The sequence below is a fragment of the Seriola lalandi genome, unplaced genomic scaffold (assembly GCF_002814215.2).
Source record: "Seriola lalandi dorsalis isolate HSWRI2012SDOR001 ecotype SW California unplaced genomic scaffold, Sedor1 jcf7180002054557, whole genome shotgun sequence".
NCBI lineage: Eukaryota > Metazoa > Chordata > Actinopteri > Carangiformes > Carangidae > Seriola > Seriola lalandi.
The window spans coordinates 175,575-198,588 of record NW_019525110.1 but is presented as its reverse complement, the minus strand read 5'-3'; the positions used below and the strand labels follow the sequence as shown (position 1 = coordinate 198,588).

At 43.6% G+C, this 23,014-nt stretch overlaps 1 protein-coding gene across 1 annotated transcript in view; it reads right to left on the bottom strand.

Annotated features, from left to right (window-relative positions):
- The window catches only part of raly (RALY heterogeneous nuclear ribonucleoprotein), a 44,823-nt gene extending 27,791 nt beyond the window's left edge, over positions 1–17,032 (bottom strand). The window contains exons 1-4 of the mRNA XM_023415764.2: positions 16,606–17,032; positions 9,876–10,203; positions 5,644–5,716; positions 4,411–4,458 (exon numbers count right to left, since the gene is read on the bottom strand). Of these exons, the coding sequence (XP_023271532.1) occupies positions 4,411–4,458; positions 5,644–5,716; positions 9,876–10,131 (377 nt within the window). The 5' untranslated portion in view covers positions 10,132–10,203; positions 16,606–17,032. The remainder of the gene's footprint in view (positions 1–4,410; positions 4,459–5,643; positions 5,717–9,875; positions 10,204–16,605) is intronic.
- Positions 17,033–23,014: the final 5,982 nt, after the last annotated feature.

Genomic DNA, 23,014 nt, shown 5'->3' with positions numbered 1-23,014 from the left:
ACCTGTGCTCTCCGCTTGGGTCAGCTCCCTGATTGGAGGATTGGTGGAGGACGGAGCAAACATGGGCGGAGTTCATCACCATGAAGTGTGAAGCTCCCGCTGTGTTTACAGTCTGTTGTTACAAGCAACAAAGATGAATCGTTCCAGTGCTAGGAAACGAGCGTTAGCATTAGCCTCGCTAATAACGAGAAGAAAGGCAACAGCAAAGAAGAGGCTGTGGGTGTGTCAGACCCTCAGGCACAGAGAGCAGCCTGGGGGAGGAGCATCGCTTCCACAGCGACCGGTTTCAGGTCTACTCTGTTTACTTTCTGTACCTGGCTGGATACCTCGTTTCTATTGGCTGCACAGGTCTTCGTCACAGCTGCGTGCACGGACCAAACAAAAACAGGAATGAAACTTGTTGTGAATTTTACTTTTACTCCAGAGGCTTAAACTTCTGGAATCAGATTATATTGAACCTGACGTCTGAATAATATCAGTTTAAGGCAAAGTTTGCTGATATGTTCATGTCATGTGTTCTTGTATTTTCATGAGCAGCGCCAACTTCCTTTTTAGTGTATGACATGTTTTGGTGTAGCAGCATGTGAGCCCAATTCTCCTGCAGTTAAACCACAGGCTGTTAATAAAGATGGACGTCACCTCTGTGATGTCACCCACAGGTTTTCTGAAGATCAGAGTGAGCTGCTCCTCTGTCACCATCTTGGCCGTGTCTGACTCCACCCCTAACTCCCAGCTAATCCAAATATGGGCAAAGAGGAAGGGCGTGGGTGGAGCCTGTAACTCAAAGATGCCACACCCTCAATCCTCCATAACTGTAGTCCTTAATAAAATGTAAACAGGTGAGTTATATAAACAGGTGAGTTATATAAACAGGTGTCATGAAGGAGGAAATTATCTCTAGAGACCAGAACAGTTTTTGTACCAGGCTGTAAACATGTTTATTTCTGCTGTAAAGTTGGACATTTTAACATGGGAGTCTATGGGGACTGACTCACTGTTGGAGCCAGACTCTAGTGGTCGTTAGAGGAACTGCAGCTGCTGGTTCTTCACTGTTGATGCTTCATGTTTCAGCCGAGAATATTTCAAAGAGAAATAAAATGATGAAACTCTTAATCCAAATAAACTCAGTCACACTGTGACTCCTTGTTCAGGCCTCTGTTGCTCTTTGGTCCCAGGTCAGAGTTCAGAGGTCACAGATAATAAAAGACTGATGCTTAAATCAAAGACTTCATCCTATCTTCATCCTATCTCTGTTGAGAGCTCAGGTCATGAGAGTTGAACAATTGAGATTTAATTCAACCCCTCCGACCCGTCTGACTTCACTCTGACACTACATCAGGCTCTGAGACACAGTCCACTGTCTCCTGTTTTCAACCTCTGGGACGAGCAGTTACTTCCTGTGGTGACTGGACCGAACTCCATCCACATCCTCCAGAGTTTAACCAGATTCTCCTTCAGCTCAGTTACAGATGGTCATAAAACTGTAAAGTCAAACAACTGATCATCACCACAGATCACTAGTCCAGATGGAAATCTGCTCTCTCTCCTCCCCTAACACGATCAAAAAGAAATATTGTGTAATCCAGTTCATAACAATTCAATTCCACCATTTAGACCGAACCGTTCCCCGAGAAGCCGAGGTCTGTAATCCTCAGATTTACTGAGCAGATCAGACATCAGCAGATAAAGTCCTCATGACATCAGCTCAGAAAAACACAGAATAAGCAGAAACATGCAGAGGGTTGACAGAAGTAAGTGGACGAGTGGAGAGAGGTCAGGGAAGCGTCACGTGTTCACTGATCTGACCTAAACATCTGGAGCACAGTTCACATTGGACCGTGAAAATGATCGTTAATGATCGTCCTAACAGCTTTTCTACCACACACACATTCACACACTGATGATACATCGGGAAACTTTGGTTTCAGGACACTTTGAAACACGGACTGAAGGACTGGGAATTGAACCAACAACCATCCAATTACTGGATGACCCATTACACTTCCTGAGCCTTCCTTTTCCGAGTCAGTTGGACAGTTGGTAATTTGGTTGTTTGGTTAGTTGGTTGGTCAGTTGGCCAGTTGTTTGGTAAGTTGTCTGGTTGGTTGTTTGGTTGGTCAGTTGGTTGGTTGTTTGGTTGGTTGTTTGGTTGGTCAGTTGGTCTGTTGTCTGGTTGGTTGGTGAGTTGTCTGGTTGGTTGTTTGGTTGGTCTGTTGGTTGGTTGTTTGGTTGGTCAGTTGGTCTGTTGTCTGGTTGGTTGGTGAGTTGTCTGGTTGGTTGTTTGGTTGGTCTGTTGGTTGGTTGTTTGGTTGGTCTGTTGGTCGGTTGATTGGTAAGTTGTCTGGTTGGTTGTTTGGTTGTTTGGTTGGTTGGTTGTTTGGTTGGTCAGTTGTTTGGTAAGTTGTCTGGTTGGTTGTTTGGCTGGTCAGTTGGTTGGTTGTTTGGTTGGTTGTTTGGTTGGTCAGTTGGTCTGTTGTCTGGTTGGTTGGTCCGTTGGTCAGTTGTTTCGTTGGTCAGTTGGTCGGTTGTTTTTTCGTTGGTCTGTTGGTTGGTTGTTTGATTAGTCTGTTGGTTGGTTGTTTGGTTGGTCAGTTGGTTATTTGGTTGGTTGGTTGTTTGGTTGGTCAGTTGGTCTGTTGGTTGGTTGTTTGATTAGTCTGTTGGTTGGTTGTTTGGTTGGTCAGTTGGTTGTTTGGTTGATTGGTTGTTTGGTTGGTCAGTTGGTTGTTTGGTTGGCTGGTCAGTTGGTCAATCAACCTCTGGGGCTAAAAATGAGGCCTTGTTTTCTTTGTTTTCTTTCCTTGTTTTTTCCTAATGCAGGATGGTTTGTTGAAGAGAATGATCATCCTCCAAAGCAGCTACTTTGATTATGAGGTAAGTGTAAATGATTTCATTTCTTGGTCTTCCTGACCCACTCTGATAGTTTAGGCCATGGTTGTGTTTTTTAACTCCTGGAAGGATCAGTGGACAGTTACATAACTCACACACAAACTGAACTGGTGCTGTCGTAACTTCCTCCTTCCATTAAGGGCAAAATGCCACTGGACTCTTATTGTGAAGGTCACAGTATCTGAGAGTTGAAGGTGAACTCTGGCAGTGTGGAGCTCCACGTGTCTGAGCAGAGGAACCAGAGGATTAACTGCTCGTCCTCTCCCTGGGAGATGGAGAGCCTCTGATCGCCTCTCTTCAGACTGTTAGCTTTCAAACCAGACAGAGTGTGATGCATTGTGACAGGAGTCTGAGGAGGCTTCAGAGGAGCTGCTTTTCTTCTGTGAAAGATGAAACCTCTTCACCACAAATGTTTCCAAACCCCGCCTGACCCCGTATAACCCCAGATTCCTGGTTCAATCCTCAGATACTGGTCTGACATCTGGATCATCTGACACATCATCCCTGATCCCTCTCAGCTGGCCATCTTTACTCTCTGCTCACTCCACTCTTCACTAACAGAGGCCGTCCTCCCAGTTCAACCTGTGGATTCCTCTCCACCACTCAGGTAATGGTTCAGTTCAAAGCCCTGAGCTGTCCAAACATCAGCTGACACGTGAATAAAGTTTTGACTGGTGGAGAGGGAACGTCAGGACGGACTGATGAATTTCACCTGGTCCAGTCAGAGCTGTAATAGTTACCACACTGCAGGTCCACGTCAGTGAACTAAACCTGACCTCATGTTCCTCAGAAACCCCCCCAAACCCCCCAGAGGCAGATCATCCCCTGGCTGGAAGACTTTTTTGGAGATCTGATGATGACAGACACTGTTCCTTCCTGTTGTTCCCATCAGCTCCAATGAAGTGTTTGAACATGATGATGACGACATGTGATCTGTGATCAGCTGTGATGATGCTGTACGTCCCCCACACAGAGAAACACAGGTCGACGGTTATGAGGACACCTGTCCTCCAGGAGAGGAGCTCCAAGTTCAGCTCGGTTCACAGTAACTGAGATCTGGATCAGGACCTGGATCAGGACCTGAACTGCGATTTCCCTTACTGTTGCATCACAAAGCACAGCTCCTGTTGCCTAGCAACCTTGACAACACATAACTTTGTTTTAAGTGTCTTGGTTTTAACTGTTGTACCGTTAGCTGTTGAACTGAGCTGAAGCACAATACTGACATTAACAGTGTGATCCTCAGACTCTCAGTCTCTGTTGTTAACTGACATATTATTTTCATTACCAGCACAATGCATCTTGGGATATGTTGGAGAAGAAAGAGCCTTTGACAACCAGCTCTCCTCTCTAACACATCTTAGTGATTCGCTCCATAATGTTCACTCTCTGTGGACAACAAGGTCTCTAACTGTATTTGTTCCACAGGTGTTTCTCTACAGAAACATGTTTAACTCTAAACATCATTCAGCCTCAGGTCAAAGGTCACTGGAGACCCTGAACACAGCTTCGTCCTCTCACCTGTCGTAGAAGTCTTCTCTGTAGTAATCGTAGTCAAACTCGTAGCCACTGGGGAGGAAGCACAGTGGAACATAATGACTGAACCAAACACATGTGATCCAACGTTTCACAACACGAGCATCAAACCACATTCAAACAACACATGAGAACAAAAGCTTTTTGGGTTTCCATCCACTAAGTTGCATATACAAATAAAAAAGCTTAAAAATGTCAATACTGACAAAGAAAAAGAAACCACAACATAGTTCATCTCCCCCCAGAGACACAACACAACAGGCAGAGGGACAGAGGACCTGGACAGAGAGACGGGTGTCCGGGATGATGTATGGTGAGTTTTATACCCACTGACACGTCCTGGACTCACTCAGTGAGTAATGCAAACAACAGCGAGGCAGCCGGACCGTCACCATATAAAAGAACATTCATCACATTCTACGGAAGCCCTGTAAGGCAATGAATGTTGTTTTGGTTTGTGCCTTTCCTCCTGGGGGTTGTATTCACACATGAGGAAAGAAAGAATTTCCCTGCATCAGTCTCACTCAGTTTCCACAAGGACAAAGTGAAAGCAGAATTTTAGGCAATTTTGTAAATTGGTTCAGCACAGGTGGACTCCATGTAGAAACATCTCAGAGAGGATCCAGAGACATGGAGGAACCTGAGCTGAACTAGTAAAGTGTCTGAATACTTCTGTCAGTGTGAGAGTTTTACTTTTTAATACATTTGTAAAGTTTCTAAAACTCAGTTTTCACTTTGTCATAATGGAGAACAGAGTAGACTGATGAGGGGAAACGAATGTAACGTGTGAAACTGTGAAGGGTCTGAAGACTTTCTGATTGAACTGTATGGAAAAGAAACTTTACAACACTCGTTTCTTCCTGCTGTAATGATAACTTCATCTCTTTTAAATAAAACTGACTCAGACTCATCATGGTTATGACTTTCCAGGTATGAAAAGCTTCTAAAACAGTATTTATATAAGAAGTCTTTCAGCTGTTTACTCTGTAAAACAACTCATTAAAGTTTGTGGAAGCACCTTAAAGTCAGACCTGTGATCGTCTCTGTAACAAGCTAACAGATATAAAGCTCATTATATCTCATTAAGACTGAGACTTCACCAGGGAGCTGCAGCTCTGGGGGGGGCAGAGGTTTAAAGCCGTTAACCCCCCCCCCCCCGAGACATATGAGCAACAGACTGATCAATCACACTCATTGATCCACTATAGACAGCTGTACCTGTAGAGAGAAGCTGCTGATCTCTTCAGGCCTTTGGCTCTGTTTGGCTTCGGCTCTCCGGCCATGTTGATGTCTGAGGAAACAGCAGAGCAGGAAAAAAGAGACTGTCACTATAAATTCACTAAAACTAATAAACAAAAACTGGAAAAGAAACAAAACATTTATTCAAAGATTCAGAAACACAAAGATCCTGGAGAGCAGACATCTCTCTGTACATCACTGTGTTGATGTGTTAACTGATGGTCTCCACTAGAGGAAGCTGTTGAGCCACGTAACAGCATCTGTGGTCTGACCGAAGCACAGCACTGAGGATGGTCGGTCGGTCAGTCAGTCAGTCAGTCAGTCAGTCAGTCAGTCAGTCAGTCAGTCAGTCAGTCAGTCAGTCAGTCAGTACTGTTATTATATAGAGGCAGGTGTTCAGCTCATTTCCTCTCATCCAGGTTGCAGCATCACACCAGAGAAGTTGCTGCATCAGTAACAGGCAGCAGCAGCAGGATGATTAAAGGTTGAATAAATCCTGGTTCATGTTGCAGCAATCCAGAAAGGACATGTATAATACTGTTTTCTACTTGTCTATATATTTTTCTATATAGTATTTTTTCTGTTTTTATATACAGTGGGGAGAACAAGTATTTGATACACTGCCGATTTTGCAGGTTTTCCCACTTTCAAAGCATGTAGAAGTCTGTAATATTTATCATAGGTACTCTTCAACTGTGAGTGACGGAATCTAAAACAAAAATGATTTTTAAGTAATTTATTTGCATTTTATTGCATGACATAAGTATTTGATACATCAGAAAAACAGAACTTAATATTTGGTACAGAAACCTTTGTTTGCAGAGATCACAGAGATTAGACGTTTCCTGTAGTTCTTGACCAGGTTTGCACACACTGCAGCAGGGATTTTGGCCCACTCCTCCATACAGACCCTTCAGGTTTCAGGGCTGTCACTGGGCAATACGGACTTCCAGCTCCCTCCAAAGATTTTCTATTGGGTTCAGGTCTGGAGACTGGCTAGGCCACTCCAGGACCTTGAGATGCTTCTTGCGGAGCCACTCCTTAGCTGCCCTGGCTGTGTGTTTCGGGTCGTTGTCATGCTGGAAGACCCAGCCACGACCCATCTTCAATGCTCTTACTGAGGGAAGGAGGTTGTTGGCCAAGATCTCACGATACATGGCCCCATCCATCCTCCCCTCAATACGGTGCAGTTGTCCTGTCCCCTTTGCAGAAAAGCATCCCCAAAGAATGATGTTTCCACCTCCATGCTTCACGGTTGGGATGGTGTTCTTGGGGTTGTATTCATCCTTCTTCTTCCTCCAAACACGGCGAGTGGAGTTTAGATCAAAAAGCTCTATTTTTGTCTCATCAGACCACATGACCTTCTCCCATTCGTCCTCTGGATCATCCAGATGGTCATTGGCAAACTTCAGCCTGGACATGCGCTGGCTTGAGCAGGGGGACCTTGCGTGCGCTGCAGGATTTTAATCCATGATGTCGTAGTGTGTTACTAATGGTTTTCTTTGAGACTGTGGTCCCAGCTCTCTTCAGGTCATTGACCAGGTCCTGCCATGTAGTTCTGGGCTGATCCCTCACCTTCCTCATGATCATTGATGCCCCACGAGGTGAGATCTTGCATGGAGCCCCAGACCGAGGGAGATTGACCGTCATCTTGAACTTCTTCCATTTTCTAATAACTGCGCCAACAGTTGTTGCCTTCTCACCAAGCTGCTTGCCTGTGGTCCTGTAGCCCATCTCAGCCTTGTGCAGGTCTACAATTTGATCCCTGATGTCCTTACACAGCTCTCTTGTCTTGGCCATTGTGGAGAGGTTGGAGTCTGTTTGATTGAGTGTGTGGACAGGTGTCTTTTATACAGGTAATGAGTTCAAACAGGTGCAGTTAATACAGGTAATGAGTGGAGAACAGGGGGGCTTCTTAAAGAAGAACTAACAGGTCTGTGAGAGCCAGAATTCTTAGTGGTTGGTAGGTGATCAAATCCTTATGTCATCCTCCTCTTCACTTGTCGCAGATGTTCATCACTGAGTCTCTGACCTTGATGTTCTGTTCACTGTGAAGTGCTTCATCGTGTTGTTGGTCCTCACAGAGACGGACCAGAGGACAGAGTCTCAGAGGACAGAGACCTGGTCATACAGTTCAGATTTACATATTAAACCTCTACATGTTTCTCCTCACTGTGAGTTCACTCAGCGTAATTATTCATCTTTTCATTCACATACATGAACAGCGTACAGCAGGTCCTCCATGATTCTGACATCAGTTTAGTTTATGTCTCTTGATGCAGCAGCAACATGACAAACAGGGTGTGAAGCACCAGCATCATTTATTGTGCCAGGCATTTTAATTTCTTCAGTCTCCAGTAAAAAACACACAGTGAGCTGAAGGCAGAGAGAAGAGCTGAGAGGGTAGAGTGGTTCAGAGAAGACAGTTCATTTGATCTCTATGGCATCTCACACACACACACACACACACACACACACACACAGAGAGAGAGACAGACAGAGAGAGACAGAGAGACAGAGAGAGACAGACAGAAAGAGAGAGACAGAGACAGAAAGAGAGAGACAGACAGAAAGAGAGAGACAGACAGAAAGAGAGAGACAGAGAGACAGAGAGAGACAGAGAGACAGAGAGAGACAGACAGAGAGAGACAGACAGAAAGAGAGAGACAGACAGAAAGAGAGAGACAGAGAGACAGAGAGAGACAGACAGACAGAGAGACACAGACAGAGAGAGAGACAGACAGAGACAGAGAGAGACAGACAGAGAGAGACAGAGACAGAGAGAGACAGACAGAAAGAGAGAGACAGAGAGACAGACATAGAGAGAGACAGAGGACAACTCTTCAGTTTAAATCTCCCCTCTCTGTGTTTCTTTGCTTAGTAACTGTCCAACTGTTGCTTTACTGTAGTGGCTCGCGTTGCTGCCCTCTGGTGGCATGTGAAGGTATTACAGGTGGGCCGACATTTACAACAGTAAAATCTTGGTGAAAAGATATAATTATAAAAAAATCTATTCTTCTTAAATGTTTGAGAACAAAATTTTCTTTAAAGAAAAAATGTTAAAAACTCATTATTTAATTGTTTCTTTTCCTATTACGGCCTCTCACTGTGAAAAGACAACGACAGGAACTTTCATGTCAGAACACATCACATACTTGTTCCTCAGTCTGATTGTTCACTTACAGATCACAGCCATGGTAAGACCTGGAGAATCAAAGCTGATATCTGTTTAACAACGGGGAGAGGTGAAAGGACAGAGTCAGAGACAGACGGTGAATCAACCCGTGACCCCCACCTGTCAAACAGAAAAGAAACACTGCGGTTCTTAAATGTTTCTCCTGCCTTCAGGTCCGTCTTGAATGTTTGATCATTAGGCATCATTGGGCCTCCATATTGTTCTGGGGGTGTTGACATTTTAGAGATTTTGAAGCGGGTGCTGTGTTGGGAAAGGTCGGGGACCTCTGCTCTAATGTACACATGGACACAGTTTTAAACATCCCAAACTATCATCTATCGCAGTGGTCGGCAACTGGCCGCCTGCGGGCCAAATCTGCAGGGTTTTGATATGATTTTTTTTAAATAAATAAATCAATAAATAAATAAACAAACAAACAGAAAAAAAGGGATCTCCGTTGCTAAAATAGATTGCCGGCTGAGCAGCGATGGTTACCCACAGAATTTTTATTTTTTTTGCAGCAATGTTTTATTTCAAGCTATTGTGAGCTTTATTCTGAAAAGTTCTGAAAGGAAGTTCCAAAGGTTCTATTTCTTGCTTTGACGGAGTGAGATACAATGTGTGATATAAGGAAAATAACAGATTCAGTCAATCAGACATATAATATGTTACTGTGGGTGGAGCTTACACACATCAGAGAGAAGCGTCAAAGCAGCGAAAAGAGAGGAGTCTCAACTTCCTGTCAGGACTTTCATAATAAAACCACAGCAAAAACAGAATGCAGATGATGACAAAGATGGTGGATTGGGATTCTACCCAACAAGCTGATCATATGATCTTTTTACCAGATCGCTCCCCTGTCTGTGACTGTCAGCCACAGCGCCACATATGCTAACAGTAACAAAGTATTCTTAACAATTCTTATCAATATCTTAAATTAGCTATTGATTATGTTCCAGCCATATCTGATGGATTAGAAAAAGACCTGCCGACCCCTGGTCTATCGTCACATGATTTATAACTGACGGTGACTCACCGAGCGTCTGTCCGGCCAGCACCCTGCCGTTCTCGCCGATCACCGCCCCCCTGGCGTGCCTCTCGCTGGCATACTGGACGAAGGCGTAGCCCTTGTGCACGGAGCAGCCCAGCACACGGCCGTACTTGGAGAAGATGGTCTCCACATCGGACTTCTTCACCACCGCTGTGTTCAGGTTCCCGATGAACACCCGTGAGTTGATGGACTTTGGGTCTGTCTTGTTGGTCACGTTGCTGGTCTGGACCTTCAACGACATGCTGGACAGACGGGCCGAGGAGGAGACGGACAGGAGGACGGATGAGGAGGGAGAGACGCAGAGAGTCAGGGTCTGAGGAGAGTAAGAAAGGACAGGGACCAGAACCTGAGTTAGACCTGAAAGACAGACAGACCACCTCACTGACTGACACCTTAGACTTACCTGAGACTCTAAGACCTGAGACTCTAAGACCTGAGACTCTAAGACCTTAGACCCTGAGACCTGAGACTCTAAGACCTGAGACTCTAAGACCTGAGACCCTGAGCCTCTAAGACCTGAGACTCTAAGACCTGACACTCTAAGACCTTAGACCCTGAGACCTGAGACTCTGACCTGAGACTCTAAGACCCTGAGACTCTAAGACCTGAGACCCTAAGACCTGAGACTCTAAGACCTGAGACTCTAAGACCTGAGACCCTGAGACTCTAAGACCTGAGACTCTAAGACCTGAGACTCTAAGACCTGAGACCTGAGACTCTAAGACCTGAGACCCTAAGACCTGAGACTTTAAGACCTGAGACTCTAAGACCTGAGACCTGAGACTCTAAGACCTGAGACTCTAAGACCTGAGACCCTGAGACTCTAGGACCTGAAACTCTAAGACCCTGAGACCCTGACCTGAGACCTGAAACTCTAAGACCTGAGACTCCAAGACCTCAGACTCGAGACTCTAAGACCTCAGACTTGAGACTCTAAGACCTCAGACCTGAGACCCTGAGACCTGAGACTCTAAGACCTGAGACTCCAAGACCTCAGACTCGAGACTCTAAGACCTCAGACTTGAGACCCTGAGACCTGAAACTCTAAGACCTGAGACTCTGAGACCTGAAACCCTGAGACTCTAAGACCTGAGACCTGAGACTCTAAGACTCTAAGACTTGAGACTCTGAGACCTGAGACTCTAAGACCTGAGACTCTAAGGCTCTAAGACCCAAGACCCTGAGATCCTAAGACGTGACACTGCAGGATGAACCAATTAGATTTTGGGGGTCAAAGGTCACAGGCATAATGACGTCACAAAACAGTTTTGGCCGGGGTGAATGTGATATCTCAGTAACACCTTGACAAACTTCCTCAAATGTTGTACAAACATCCACTTGGACTCCAGGGGGGAACCGATTGACCTTTGACCACCAAAACTAAAGTTCATGGCGACATCAGAAAACACTTTTTAGCACACAGAAGTTTCACACAAATGGTTCATATTTTACCTGACTGGATAAACTAGGACATAACCTGGAACTAGTCTGAGTGGAGGAGGTGTTGGTAGTAAGACTTATCCACACCTCCATCAGATCAACTCAGTGAGGGGATCTCTGAAGCTCCACATTAAAACCGTTTGTGTACTGTTTTTTTCTGCTCAGCTTTCAGACTTAAAGTTGGCATTTACAAGAGCTCAGAGTCACGTCTGGGAGTGAATGACTCATCTGAAGTCAGCACAGCGGTGGGAGTGAAGTCTGACATGAGTCAGCAGAGACGCTACAACTCACCAAACTGAACACAAACATGTTTGTATTTATTTGTACAGTAACATAATTTCAGGGTTCGATTCCCTGAGTGGAATAAAACCCTTCAGACATCCACGTGCTGATGAAGTGCCCCTGAGCAAAGCACCAACCATCTGAAACCATGCTCCATCCTGCACAGATCAATAAAGTTGACAGTGGTGTGTGTGTGTGTGTGTGTGTGTGTGTGTGTGTGTGGGTGTAGGATTAGCTTTCAGATAAGCTCTGTAGGTCCAGGATTCAGCTGCATTAACAGTCTTAACATACCATGTGGGAGTTGAACCAGCAGCTTCCTGTTTTACTTCCTGGTTTTAATGAGACTGAAACTGTGGAGGATTAGCAGTTAAAGCTAACACCTCAGGGGACTGTGCTCTAATTACACAGATTATACCAATGCTGCCTTCAGGCGCTGTTAGAAATATCATCACTAACATGCCCCAGTGTCATGATCCACTCCTCAGGTCCCCTCAGCCCCCGTGTCCGGCCCCCTGCTCCCTGACCATCTGTACACCTGTCTGTACACCTGTCTGTCTGTACACCTGTCTGTCTGTACACCTCTCTGTACACCTCTCTGTACACCTGTCTGTACACCTGTCTGTCTGTACACCTCTCTGTACACCTGTCTGTCTACCTGTCTGTACACCTGTCTTTCTACCTGTCTGTACACACACCTGTCTGTACACACACCTGTCTGTACACCTGTCTCTTAGGTTCATATATTACTAGCAGCAGTCTGACATTTAGTCATAATTAGTTCCAACTTCTCATTTTTCTGACAGAAATTTTAAAAAAACTCTTTAAGCCACAATTAAACATCAGACTCAGTCTCCAATTAACCAAACTCTAATTCTGCTTTACATTTTCCCACAAGTGAAAATTCAGAGGTGAAACTCAGACCGTTCAGACAGCAGGAGGATGATGACATGAAGTACAGAATAAAAATGTTTCAGCCCAGAAGATGAGGACTGACTCTGCCCTCAGCGAGCCAAGGTCGCTCCTCCCCCAGGGAGCCGGCGGGAAAAGCACTTCATAATGATAAACAGAGGAGACGACGCTGCAGTTCTGGGATCAGAGTCTCTTCAACAACATGAGGTGGTAAAACTGAGACAGGATGAATCATTGAGAACTCACAGTCAATATTCCTTCAGCCAATCACACTGACGTTACACTGAGACGCCGACGTATTCATCCAGAGCTGACCTTTACATCTCAGACCAACTCTGCTCCACGTTCTCTCAGGCTTACATTAAAGACAACAGCTTTCTGTTTCTGTGTGAGGAGGAACCGCTGGGACCTGGTCTGACCTGGTCTGACCTGCTGAGACCTACTGAGACCTGCTGACACCTTTTGAGAGCTGCTGAAACCTGCTCTGACCTGTTCAGACCTGCTGACACCTGCTTTGACCTGGTCTGACAAACAAACCCCACACAAATTCATTTAAGTGATTAAAAGAGTGAAAGAGAAACAGCTTTTAAACCACTTCTCAGAATCTTTTTTAAATGCTCTTTTATTCATTTTGTTAATCATCTGTCTGTGGGGGGTGCAGAGGAAAACACTGCAGTCTAATTTAATCCAAAGCCATTTAACCTGCAATAAATCTGTTAGATGATTCAGATTCTGTGTGAGCTGCTGATTCCACCTCAACTCCTGAGGTTGAGTTTATGTTGAAATTACACTGTGTTGCATTAGACTGTGCAGGTGTGCAGGTGTCCACCTATACCTGGGAGGAGGAGCCTGGTACACACTGATCATCAGTTAGTGATCGTCAGTCTGAGGCCAACAGCAGCTCTCACCTGGTTGACCTCATCACTCTCCACAGAGAGAGAAACATGCGGAACATTTTGTCCATTCAGAGCAGGTGTACTGAGGAGGACTGAGCTGAGACAACAACATGGCCGTCACCTCGTTCAGCCAATGAGAGAGAGACACTGATTTAGAGTCACAGCAGAATACTGTATGTTGTGAGCTGTTGTCATGGTGGTCTGTAGATTACGTGTCTCTCTGACGGAATACTACCTGTGGACAGTAGCCTGCGTATAAAGTATGTGGTCACCACTGTCCACATACTTCTGTCCTTTAACTGGAGCTGGTTGTCATGGTTTCATCCTTTAGTTCAAACCTAGGTAAATATTAATGCTGTATGGGCAACCTCGGGTGCTCACCTGGTAAGGCACATACCATGAGGACTAGCTCCTGACTGCAGCGGCCCAGGTTCGAATCCAGCATGTCATTCCCTCTCTCTCCCTCGACCTTTCCTGCCTCTCTCACTGCTACCACAATAACAAGGCATCAAAAGCCCCCAAAACTAACTTCAATGATATTCAAGCCCACATCATCCAGTGGAGACAGTTTGTGTCTGTCCCTCTTGGCTCTGACCTCCCCCCCGTCAAACACCTCTGAGATGAACTGGAGCACAGACTGGGAGTCAGACTCACCAGCTGTGTCCCAGTTCAGGATCTCATCCTGCAGAGGCTGCACCTGAAGACCGATTAAATCACAGCGTTGCTGGATCCTTCATGGCCCAACATATCCCAAGATGCATTGCACGCCAGTTATGAAAATAATATGTCAGCAAACAATAGTGACAGAGCGTCCAAGGATCACACTGCTAAATGTCAGTATTGTGATTCAGCTCAGTTCAACAGCTAACGGTACAACTGTTAAAAGTTACGTGTTGTTAAGGTTGCTAGGCAACAGTAACTGCACTTTGCAAAAAAATCCTGCGTAGACCAGATAGTCTCACTTTAACACGGCCTTCGCGGTCTACGGAGGACCACACCTTCGCAGAAGGATGCAGCCCCTGAAGCACAGCTCATTTCGGTTCGGCTTCGTGGAATCAGAATCAGAAATAATTTATTAATCTACTGCGGGAAACTGTTATGTTGCAGTACTCCATTCCACATATACAAAATATAATAAAAATAATAATGATTAAAATATAACCTCCCCCATATTCAAAATATAAATAAGAAAATAATAATAAATATACCCTGTCAGTTATAAACAGCACATAGTTACATACATAGACCATGTCCTCTGAAGGATAAACAGCAAACATCAGTGTTGTTCATCACTAACGCTTTTGTGGCTGAAATGGGAACAAATCCCTGCAGGTAATAAAATCTGGTGGAGAGGCTGTAATCAACAGAGGAGGCTTTGCTGTGACATGATGCTGTCACATATGGCTCTAATGTTTGGCCGTGAAATGTACATCTTCTAGGCTCCAGCTCCCACTTCAGCCTAAACCTGATTGTGAGCATCAAACAGCCTCGCAGAGAGGGACACCTTGATGTCACAGATTCATATTAAAGATCCTCTCTGAAGGTTCAAAGTTATGTAAAAACACTCTGCTTTGAACGACTCACTAACTCAACTTTCATCCAATAATCTGTTTGAACCTCATCAATCCGGCTTCTGGAAGTTCAACATTACAGAGAGCGCTCTGACAGAAGTGGTCAATGATTTATGACTTCAGAACCAGAATCAGGCTCAGTTTCAGCACCTGTGCTCCTGTCAGAGCAGCGTCCAACACGACTCATCACCACCTTCTATTAGATCAACAGTCATACTGGCGTCTGCTGTCTGCTGGTTTACATCATAACTAACTGACAGAACATCTGTTCATCGGACCACACTGATGTCGGTCATGGTGTCCCACCAGGATCTGTGCTTGGTCCTGCTCTTCTCTCTATTTCCATGTTGCTCCTGGGTACATTAATCAACCATCACAAACTCAGGCTACGGCCACACTACGTTTTATTATCTCATCTCTGAAAACTCTGTTCGACCTGTTTTATTTTTGAAAACTGGGGTAGGGGTGTGCGATATGACGATATTAGATCGTGAACGATTAAAATGTCTCCACGATCTGCCTTTACAGAGAGATCGTTAGTATCATGATACATTCTATTGTTGCAGTTCTATGGTGCATACACACACTGCAGGCCTACCGCTCACTTGTACGCGTGAGGGGAGGAACGTCAAAGTAGACAGACGTACCATGTGACTAATCAGAGAGCTAGAATGAGCAGCTAGCTGCTATGACCTGTAAGCCAGGGAGGGAGGGTGGTTGGCAGCACTGCCTGTAATGCTCAAGCTAAACATGGAGCTAACCCTCTGAGGTCAACAGATGTTTCTATTAATATGTTTGTGATAATACAGCATAGAAATATGGTTTAACCCACTGAGGTCTAAGGGTATTTGATTTCTGCTTGATCTACTTGACTTGATTTCTACATTATTTTTTAATGTACTTGCATATAAGATAATACCCAAGTGTTTTATATCAGTTTTCAGAATTACCTCAGCTCTTTCCATAATTAGGCCCTTTTTGACTCTTCATAATTTGCAGAGATCATTTGACCCAAATGTTGAAGAATTGAAGGCCAGTTTCTTTTTATTCTTCAAATCTCTTGTGAAAATAAACCTGTACTGATGTGAACGAATTGTTTTGGTGCTTGAAATTGGTTCACCAATGTCTTATGTTCATCAACATAGTGCAACATGTAAGTAAAATAGTAGATAAATGTATAATAAATACCTAAAGTGAAAAGTGTTGTCTGTCCCTCTGCTTTAATCAAATGTAAGAGGCCTGCTTCAAGGCCCTCTAGCTCTGGCTATGAGTCACATACAATCTGAATTTGAAAGGGAAAGTGGTGAGTCCACAGATTCCAACAACATTTAAACCATATTTCTATGCTGCATTATAAGATATTTACAGACACATCCATCTAGCTCAGAGGGCTACCTTCCCCTGGCCCGCCGGCCCATGCATGGTCCATGAGTTGATCTTGTTCTGACTGAGTAAACACTTAAACCTTCTTCAGTATAAACAGGCTGCACCTCGTTAGATCGGTTAGAGTCTCTACAACTCAAATATTCAGTTCATTTCGCGCTGACCATAAGCACATAAATATGATTGATTATTATCTACCAGCATCATGTACCAGCGGAGGAGGTGGCTGCCTACCGTTTAGACGTGTAGAACTCCGGTTCTCCCTCCATTCCTCCATTGTCTGTATTCCTTTAGTCCGTAAGGGTCCACGGGTCACAGCGATCAAAACGGTTCCTTATAAAAGTATTCCAGGTTGTTAATATCGTCATGAGAAGCCCAAAGCAGAGACCAGCGCTTTGTATCTGCTGCTCTTCCCTCACCTCTCCACCCTCTCCCTCTCTCTGTCCGGCTCCATCTACGGCTGTTTTTCGCGGGTCTACAAAATGGCGGCCTCCCTGTAAAGATCCAGTAAGAGTTCAGTTCAGGGTGGGGGGGTGAGACAGCCAGTATAAGAAGCGACGACATCTTTCCTCGGAAAAAGCCTGATTTTTTTTACAGCTCTCCTGAATGACTCTAGGTTGTAGATAGACGTCTCTCCTTGGAAAAAGCGTGTTTGTTTGTTTTGGGTTTTTTTTACAGCCTTTCTGAATGATAGACGTCTCTCCTGACCAATCAGAGCAAACTGTGGGGGCGGGCACTTCAGGGGCAGGACCAATAGGCTTTGGAAGTGGAAACAGCTGAGAGTCTGCAGCCTGACTGTATATGACAGACAAGGTTTCTTAGGCATCAAAATGCTTCAGTGTGTTTTCTATTATTTCATATTAATTTGTTGTTAATTGTTTCTCCCAGTTTTCCCTTTTTGAGAGGTTTATGTGCACCAATGAAAAAATTGAAAGACCTACTCATAAAATAACTATAAATTACAGTAGGAACACAGAACAAAGTAAAATGATTAGATTAGTCTGTAATATAATTTACATCTTATTATATTACAAGAGTTAGTTCACATTTTTATTTAACTTTTTGTCAATAAGCTCTTTATAGTGTTGTTTTATCTTTTGAAACCAATGTTAATTGTTGGGAGTTATGCTTAAGTCTCTGGTTGTTCTTGAAGTCTAGACCATGTTAGAATTATTGTTGAACGTTTATACTTTTCAGAATTACAAGAGTAAAGCATATTTTATGCAAGCTATTTACATCGTTTAATACTAGATTTTCCTCATTGATGTCTTGTTCTGTATATTTTTATTCTTCTTTTCATGTACTTCTTTGCTACCTCAAAAAACAGAGTGAGCAGTCTGGTTTTGCTGTCTCTAATAAGCTACCTGACTGTTACAGTTCGTACCAATGTTAGATTTTTTTAATGTTATGCAGCAAGAGTGCACTTTACATGAATGTTGTGGTTTTACCTTTTGAAACCAGTGTTCATTTTGGAATAATGCAAAAGTGTGATTGTACTTACTTATTAATACAACTCTAAACTATTTCAGAATTCTTGTTGAATGTTCACACTTGATTAAAATCTGTTTGAAAAGGTACTTTGGCCTAAATGGTCGTATTCTTTTTTCTTTTAAGATCTGTTACCATGTAGAGCTGTATTTTTTTAATAGGGAAATTAGTTTGATTTTTCTGTTCAATAACTTGCAAAATAGTCTTAAAAACCAACATAAAAAAGAATTGTGATAAGATTGTGGGTTGCTATTCTGCCCGAGAAAATCGTGATATGATATTTTCGGGGTTGTGTTTTATTCTGAAAACTCTGGCGTTGTGTTTTATTTGAAAACTGGAGTTGTGTTGTAGTCTGCACGGGCAGATACTGAGACCTATTTTAATGCTAAAACTGTCTTTGCTGTTCCTCCTTCACAGTATTTTTTTGTAACTAATGAATGGATGTGACCTCATCGAGGTCAGGTGCAGAGGATTCGCAGGTCAGTCATTCTTTAGGAGAGTCAAGCTGCTGGGAATCAGGGGAAGGAGAACCATCAGGAAGATCACTGATGATACTGAGGAGGCATGAAGGTGGCTGTGGCTCAAGCGGAGAGATCTGTCGGCCACACAAGCTGCCAAGACCCAAGCCAGGACCTGATGATTACCGGCTGAGTCGCCTGCGCAAAGGTGTCTGATGTTGAAAGACCCGAAACACCTGAGATTACCTCACTGATGACATGTCTAGGTGTTTAAACCAGATCGTTCTGCACAGAGAGACGGGCAAACATCCAAGTAACAGAGACCATAACACACTGTAAAGGAGCTATTAAGTGTCGCTATCTCTACATAGCTAACATTAGTAGCTCAGAAGAGCTACTTCTTCAGGGCAGACTGGAGGCTACAGTGACTCGGTACGGAAAGTGATGACATCTGGGCTAGCTTGGTAGCATGCTAACTTCAGTAGAAGAAAAGAAGTCAAAGATATATAAGCGAAACAAGATGGCTGCTTTCCACCTCTGGAGACAGTTTCTCGTTGAGTGAAGGAATGAAGTTTGATGAAAGTTTCTTCTAGACTGGTAAATAAACAGCTGCTAATGCTAACGTTAGCTATGCAGCAGTAGCCAAACTTACTAACGGCTCCTTTAAGATTTCAAACGTCTGACGTCAGTTCTCAGTTCGACTGTTTTCCTCAAACATGAACAAATTTTTAATGACACTGATCCAGTGAGTTTCGATCACTTCACTTCAACGTCTGTAAATTCTCCTGCGTGAAATAATGATGCACATATTCATGCTCACATTAAACTTTCACACAGTGACACGCAGCTTCTCTCCATGCTACTTGAAATTCTTTTAAACCCTCATTTCCACTCTGATCCATTCATGTTGCGCACGCACGCACGCACGCACACACACACACACACACACACACACGCGCGGAATTATTGCTTGAGGTAACAGCTGTAGCGAAAGGATAAACTCAGATCCATGAAACACACACACACACGCACAAGTTCTTGGCTCACTGCATAACTGAAGAGTAGAGCTGAAAGCCCCCGAGCAAGGCTGCAGGCTGCACATACACACACACACACACACACACGCACACACACACACACACGCACACACACACAAAGCACAAGCAAAGCACAAGCAAATCCACATGGAAATTCAGGGGGAATTCACACACAACAGAAATGAACATCACACACAACAGGACTCTGAGTCAAAGAACTGAGTTTGGAACTGATAAGAGGACACACACACACACACACACACACACACACACACACACACACACTCTTTTAAGTTCAGCTTTAAGATATTATAACACATTCTCACACAGTTTGGTCCATCAGGTGAGTCTACCTGATGTTTTCAAGTCGTTCTGGAAAATAAAATCACGTAGTTCAGTTTATGTGATGCCCAATCCAATGTTTACTGTTGAAATACAAATAATGTAGAACACTGTTCTACTGAGTTCATTTACAGTTTAGCTAACTAATGTTAGCTAGTTTCTAACTTTAGCTTTAAGTTACAGTTTAGCTAGCTAATATTAGCTAGTTTGTAACTTTAACTTTAAGTTACAGTCTGGCTATCTAATGTTAGCTAGTTTCTAACTTTAGCTTTAAGTTGCAGTTTAGATAACTAATGTTAGCCAGTTTCTAACTTTAGCTTTAAGTTACAGTTTAGCTAGCTAATGTTAGCCAGTTTCTAACTTTAGCTTTAAGTTACATTTTAGCTAGCTAATGTTAGCCAGTTTCTAACTTTAGCTTTAAGTTACATTTTAGCTAGCTAATGTTAGCTAGTTTCTAACTTTAGCTTTAAGTTACAGTTTAGATAACTAATGTTAGCTAGTTTCTTACATTAGCTTTAAGTTACAGTTTAGATAACTAATGTTAACTAGTTTCTTACATTAGCTCTAAGTTACAGTTTAGGTAACTTATGTTAACTAGTATCTTACATTAGCTTTAAGTTACAGTTTAGCTAGCTAATGTTAGCTAGTTTCTAGCTTTAGCTTTAAGCTACAGTTTAGCTAGCTAATGTTAGCTAGCTGATAGCGTGCTTTCATCTCCAGTGTTAGCTTGTCATTTCATGAGCAGTATAAAATGTCACATATGATCTAATGTTACAAACACTGGAGAGACAATGGAGGATTAGTTGTTGATACGCTTTAACACCAATATAGAGTTTATTACTTCATGTGGTGGTTTAGTCTTTGACCTTTAACCTTAGTTTTTATAAGAGACACCCTCTTTGTTTTCACTCACTGTTTTACCTGTTGGCTCATTGAACTATATTAAAATACATGTGTGTCCAACACCTCAGTTCACTGAAGCACGTAGCAAAAGAACCAGACAGTAAGTTTACTTCTTTCCTCTCTACAAACATGTTTATCCTCCTGGTTAAATTAGGAGACACTGCTCAGACTCCACTCTCTGACTGAACCTTGTGTTTTGGCTTTTATGACTCATTTCACAGTATTAAAGGAAAAAATCCACTTTAACTCTGACACTGGTGGAAATGTACCTCTCATTTCTGCCTCCATTATGTTGTTTAGTGGTTTGTTTTGAGGCAAAAAAAACCCTATATTACAGCCTTTCATCATAAAATAACGCCTGGGAAGCTTTGAACATCACAGACGGATGCAACAGTGTAAAAGCATCTGAAGGCTTCACTTTAAAACAACAGTCATATTTCAATAATTTCCTCACTACAGACACATCTTTGATTAATGTTACAGCATCAGAAACAAACAGTGATCTGCAGCTCAGTGACATGGATCTAACTATGACACATTCATCTGTGTGTAAAATGATTTACAGCTCAGTTAACGTCAGAATTACTTTAAATTTCTCCAACTGCAAACTGTGTTAAAACTGAGATGTGCTGTCTGAGGTCAGTCAATAAACTATTGATGTAACAGTGACTGGTTGATCCTCAGATTACCAGGAGAAATCCAGTGGACACCAGAGACCTGCTGAAATTAGCATGGCTGAGGGGCTGAGAGAGGCTGTTACCCCCCCACAGCTCAGACTGTGGCTGTACAGGCAGCTGTGTGAATGTAAGTGTGGAGATTCTCATGTTTGTATGAAATGACTGTGAACTTGAGAACAGCAGCAGAGCAACAGCCTCGACCAGGGTTCAAACTATGGGAGGCATCGGGGGGTCTGACCCCCTTGATTAAAACTTGGAAGGAAGTATTTATTTTAACCCATATTTTAACCATGGCAACGGAGGTTTGTGTTTATTATTGTAACCATGACAACCACGGTCGGCTACGCCTGCATCTGTAGGGGTGTTGCACTCCTCTGGGTCGTATCAGAGGGTTGACGGTTGTTCATGTTGGAGGAGTTGTTGGTTTCAGACACTGACTCCTCCACATCACTTCTCTTCCACACCAGCTGTTTAAAGACCAGGTGATGTGAGTCCACCTGAGTCACATGTTCAGAGACAGTTTCCAGTCAGAACATCATGTGACCGCACACAGGAAGAAAACGAACACGTCACTAAACGTTACTAAAACGCCTTTACAGACTGATGTTTCTCCAGTGCTTCATTCTGACATCATCAGGACCTTTATCAGTGATACCTGCACACCTCACAGCACACTGTTCACTGTTGGCTTCAGCCCAGGTGACTGGTCCAGTCCCACTCAGGCTCACATTATCCGTCTCCACAGGTTGCCTATAAATCACGTCCATGTGGACCAACAGGCAGTAATAGAGACAGATGGTCTCTCTTAGACTGCATTAATGAACTGTTGTTCCTGGAACCAGGACAGCCGATGGGCCGATCAATACTGCATTGTTTTCTGCTCCACAGTCGCCACAGACCGACATCAGTTCACCAGCAGCTCCTGTAGTCGATCAATAAGAGGGCGATTTACTGAATCAACCCTTAATTAGATAACGATTTCATAGATCCTCAGGAACGAAGGTTTCCGTCTCCATCATGACTTGACGGCAGGTGAACCGGCTCCTGCTTCCTTTGTGTAAATGTATTTAATGTCACCACAGAGATCACAGGTTCAAACTCATAAATCACCTGGTATCAATGAACTCAGAACTGAAGTGAAATAAATGTGTGTTATCCAGTCACCTGTAAATCACAAACCATGTTCTCATGAGACTTCAACATATTTCATCTGCCTTTAATGAACTCTACTGGTTTCATTCGTTTGGCAGCCGGCTGCTTGGGGCCCAGACTGTTATGGGGCCCCTGAGGGCTGACAAACTCAACCCCACAACACTGTCTCAAGAAGTGTCTCCTCCCCTGAACAAACCACTGGACAGTTTATATTTGTCTTTATTTAAACCGGAGGATCATTGAGGGTACAGCCCTCATTTACGCTGATGTTATAAAAGAACATCAAATTAAAACAAACAAGAATCAATTGAAACAGAAACAAACGAAAGTTAAAAGGTCAGAGATTAAAAATCTAAAATGACCAAGAGGAACCAACAAATCCTGTTTAAAGAGCTTTGTAGTGAGTCCAGGTGAAGAGGAGGGACACGGAGCGAGAGCCGGTCTATCTTCTCCTCCCTGGGCCTTGCTTTTCTCCTCCATCCCCATCTTCATCATCTCTCCTTTTCCTCCCTCCCCTCCCCTCCCCCTCCTCCTCCTCTTCATCACAGTGTTTCCTTCCTCCCTTGTTCTCTAGATGATGAACGAC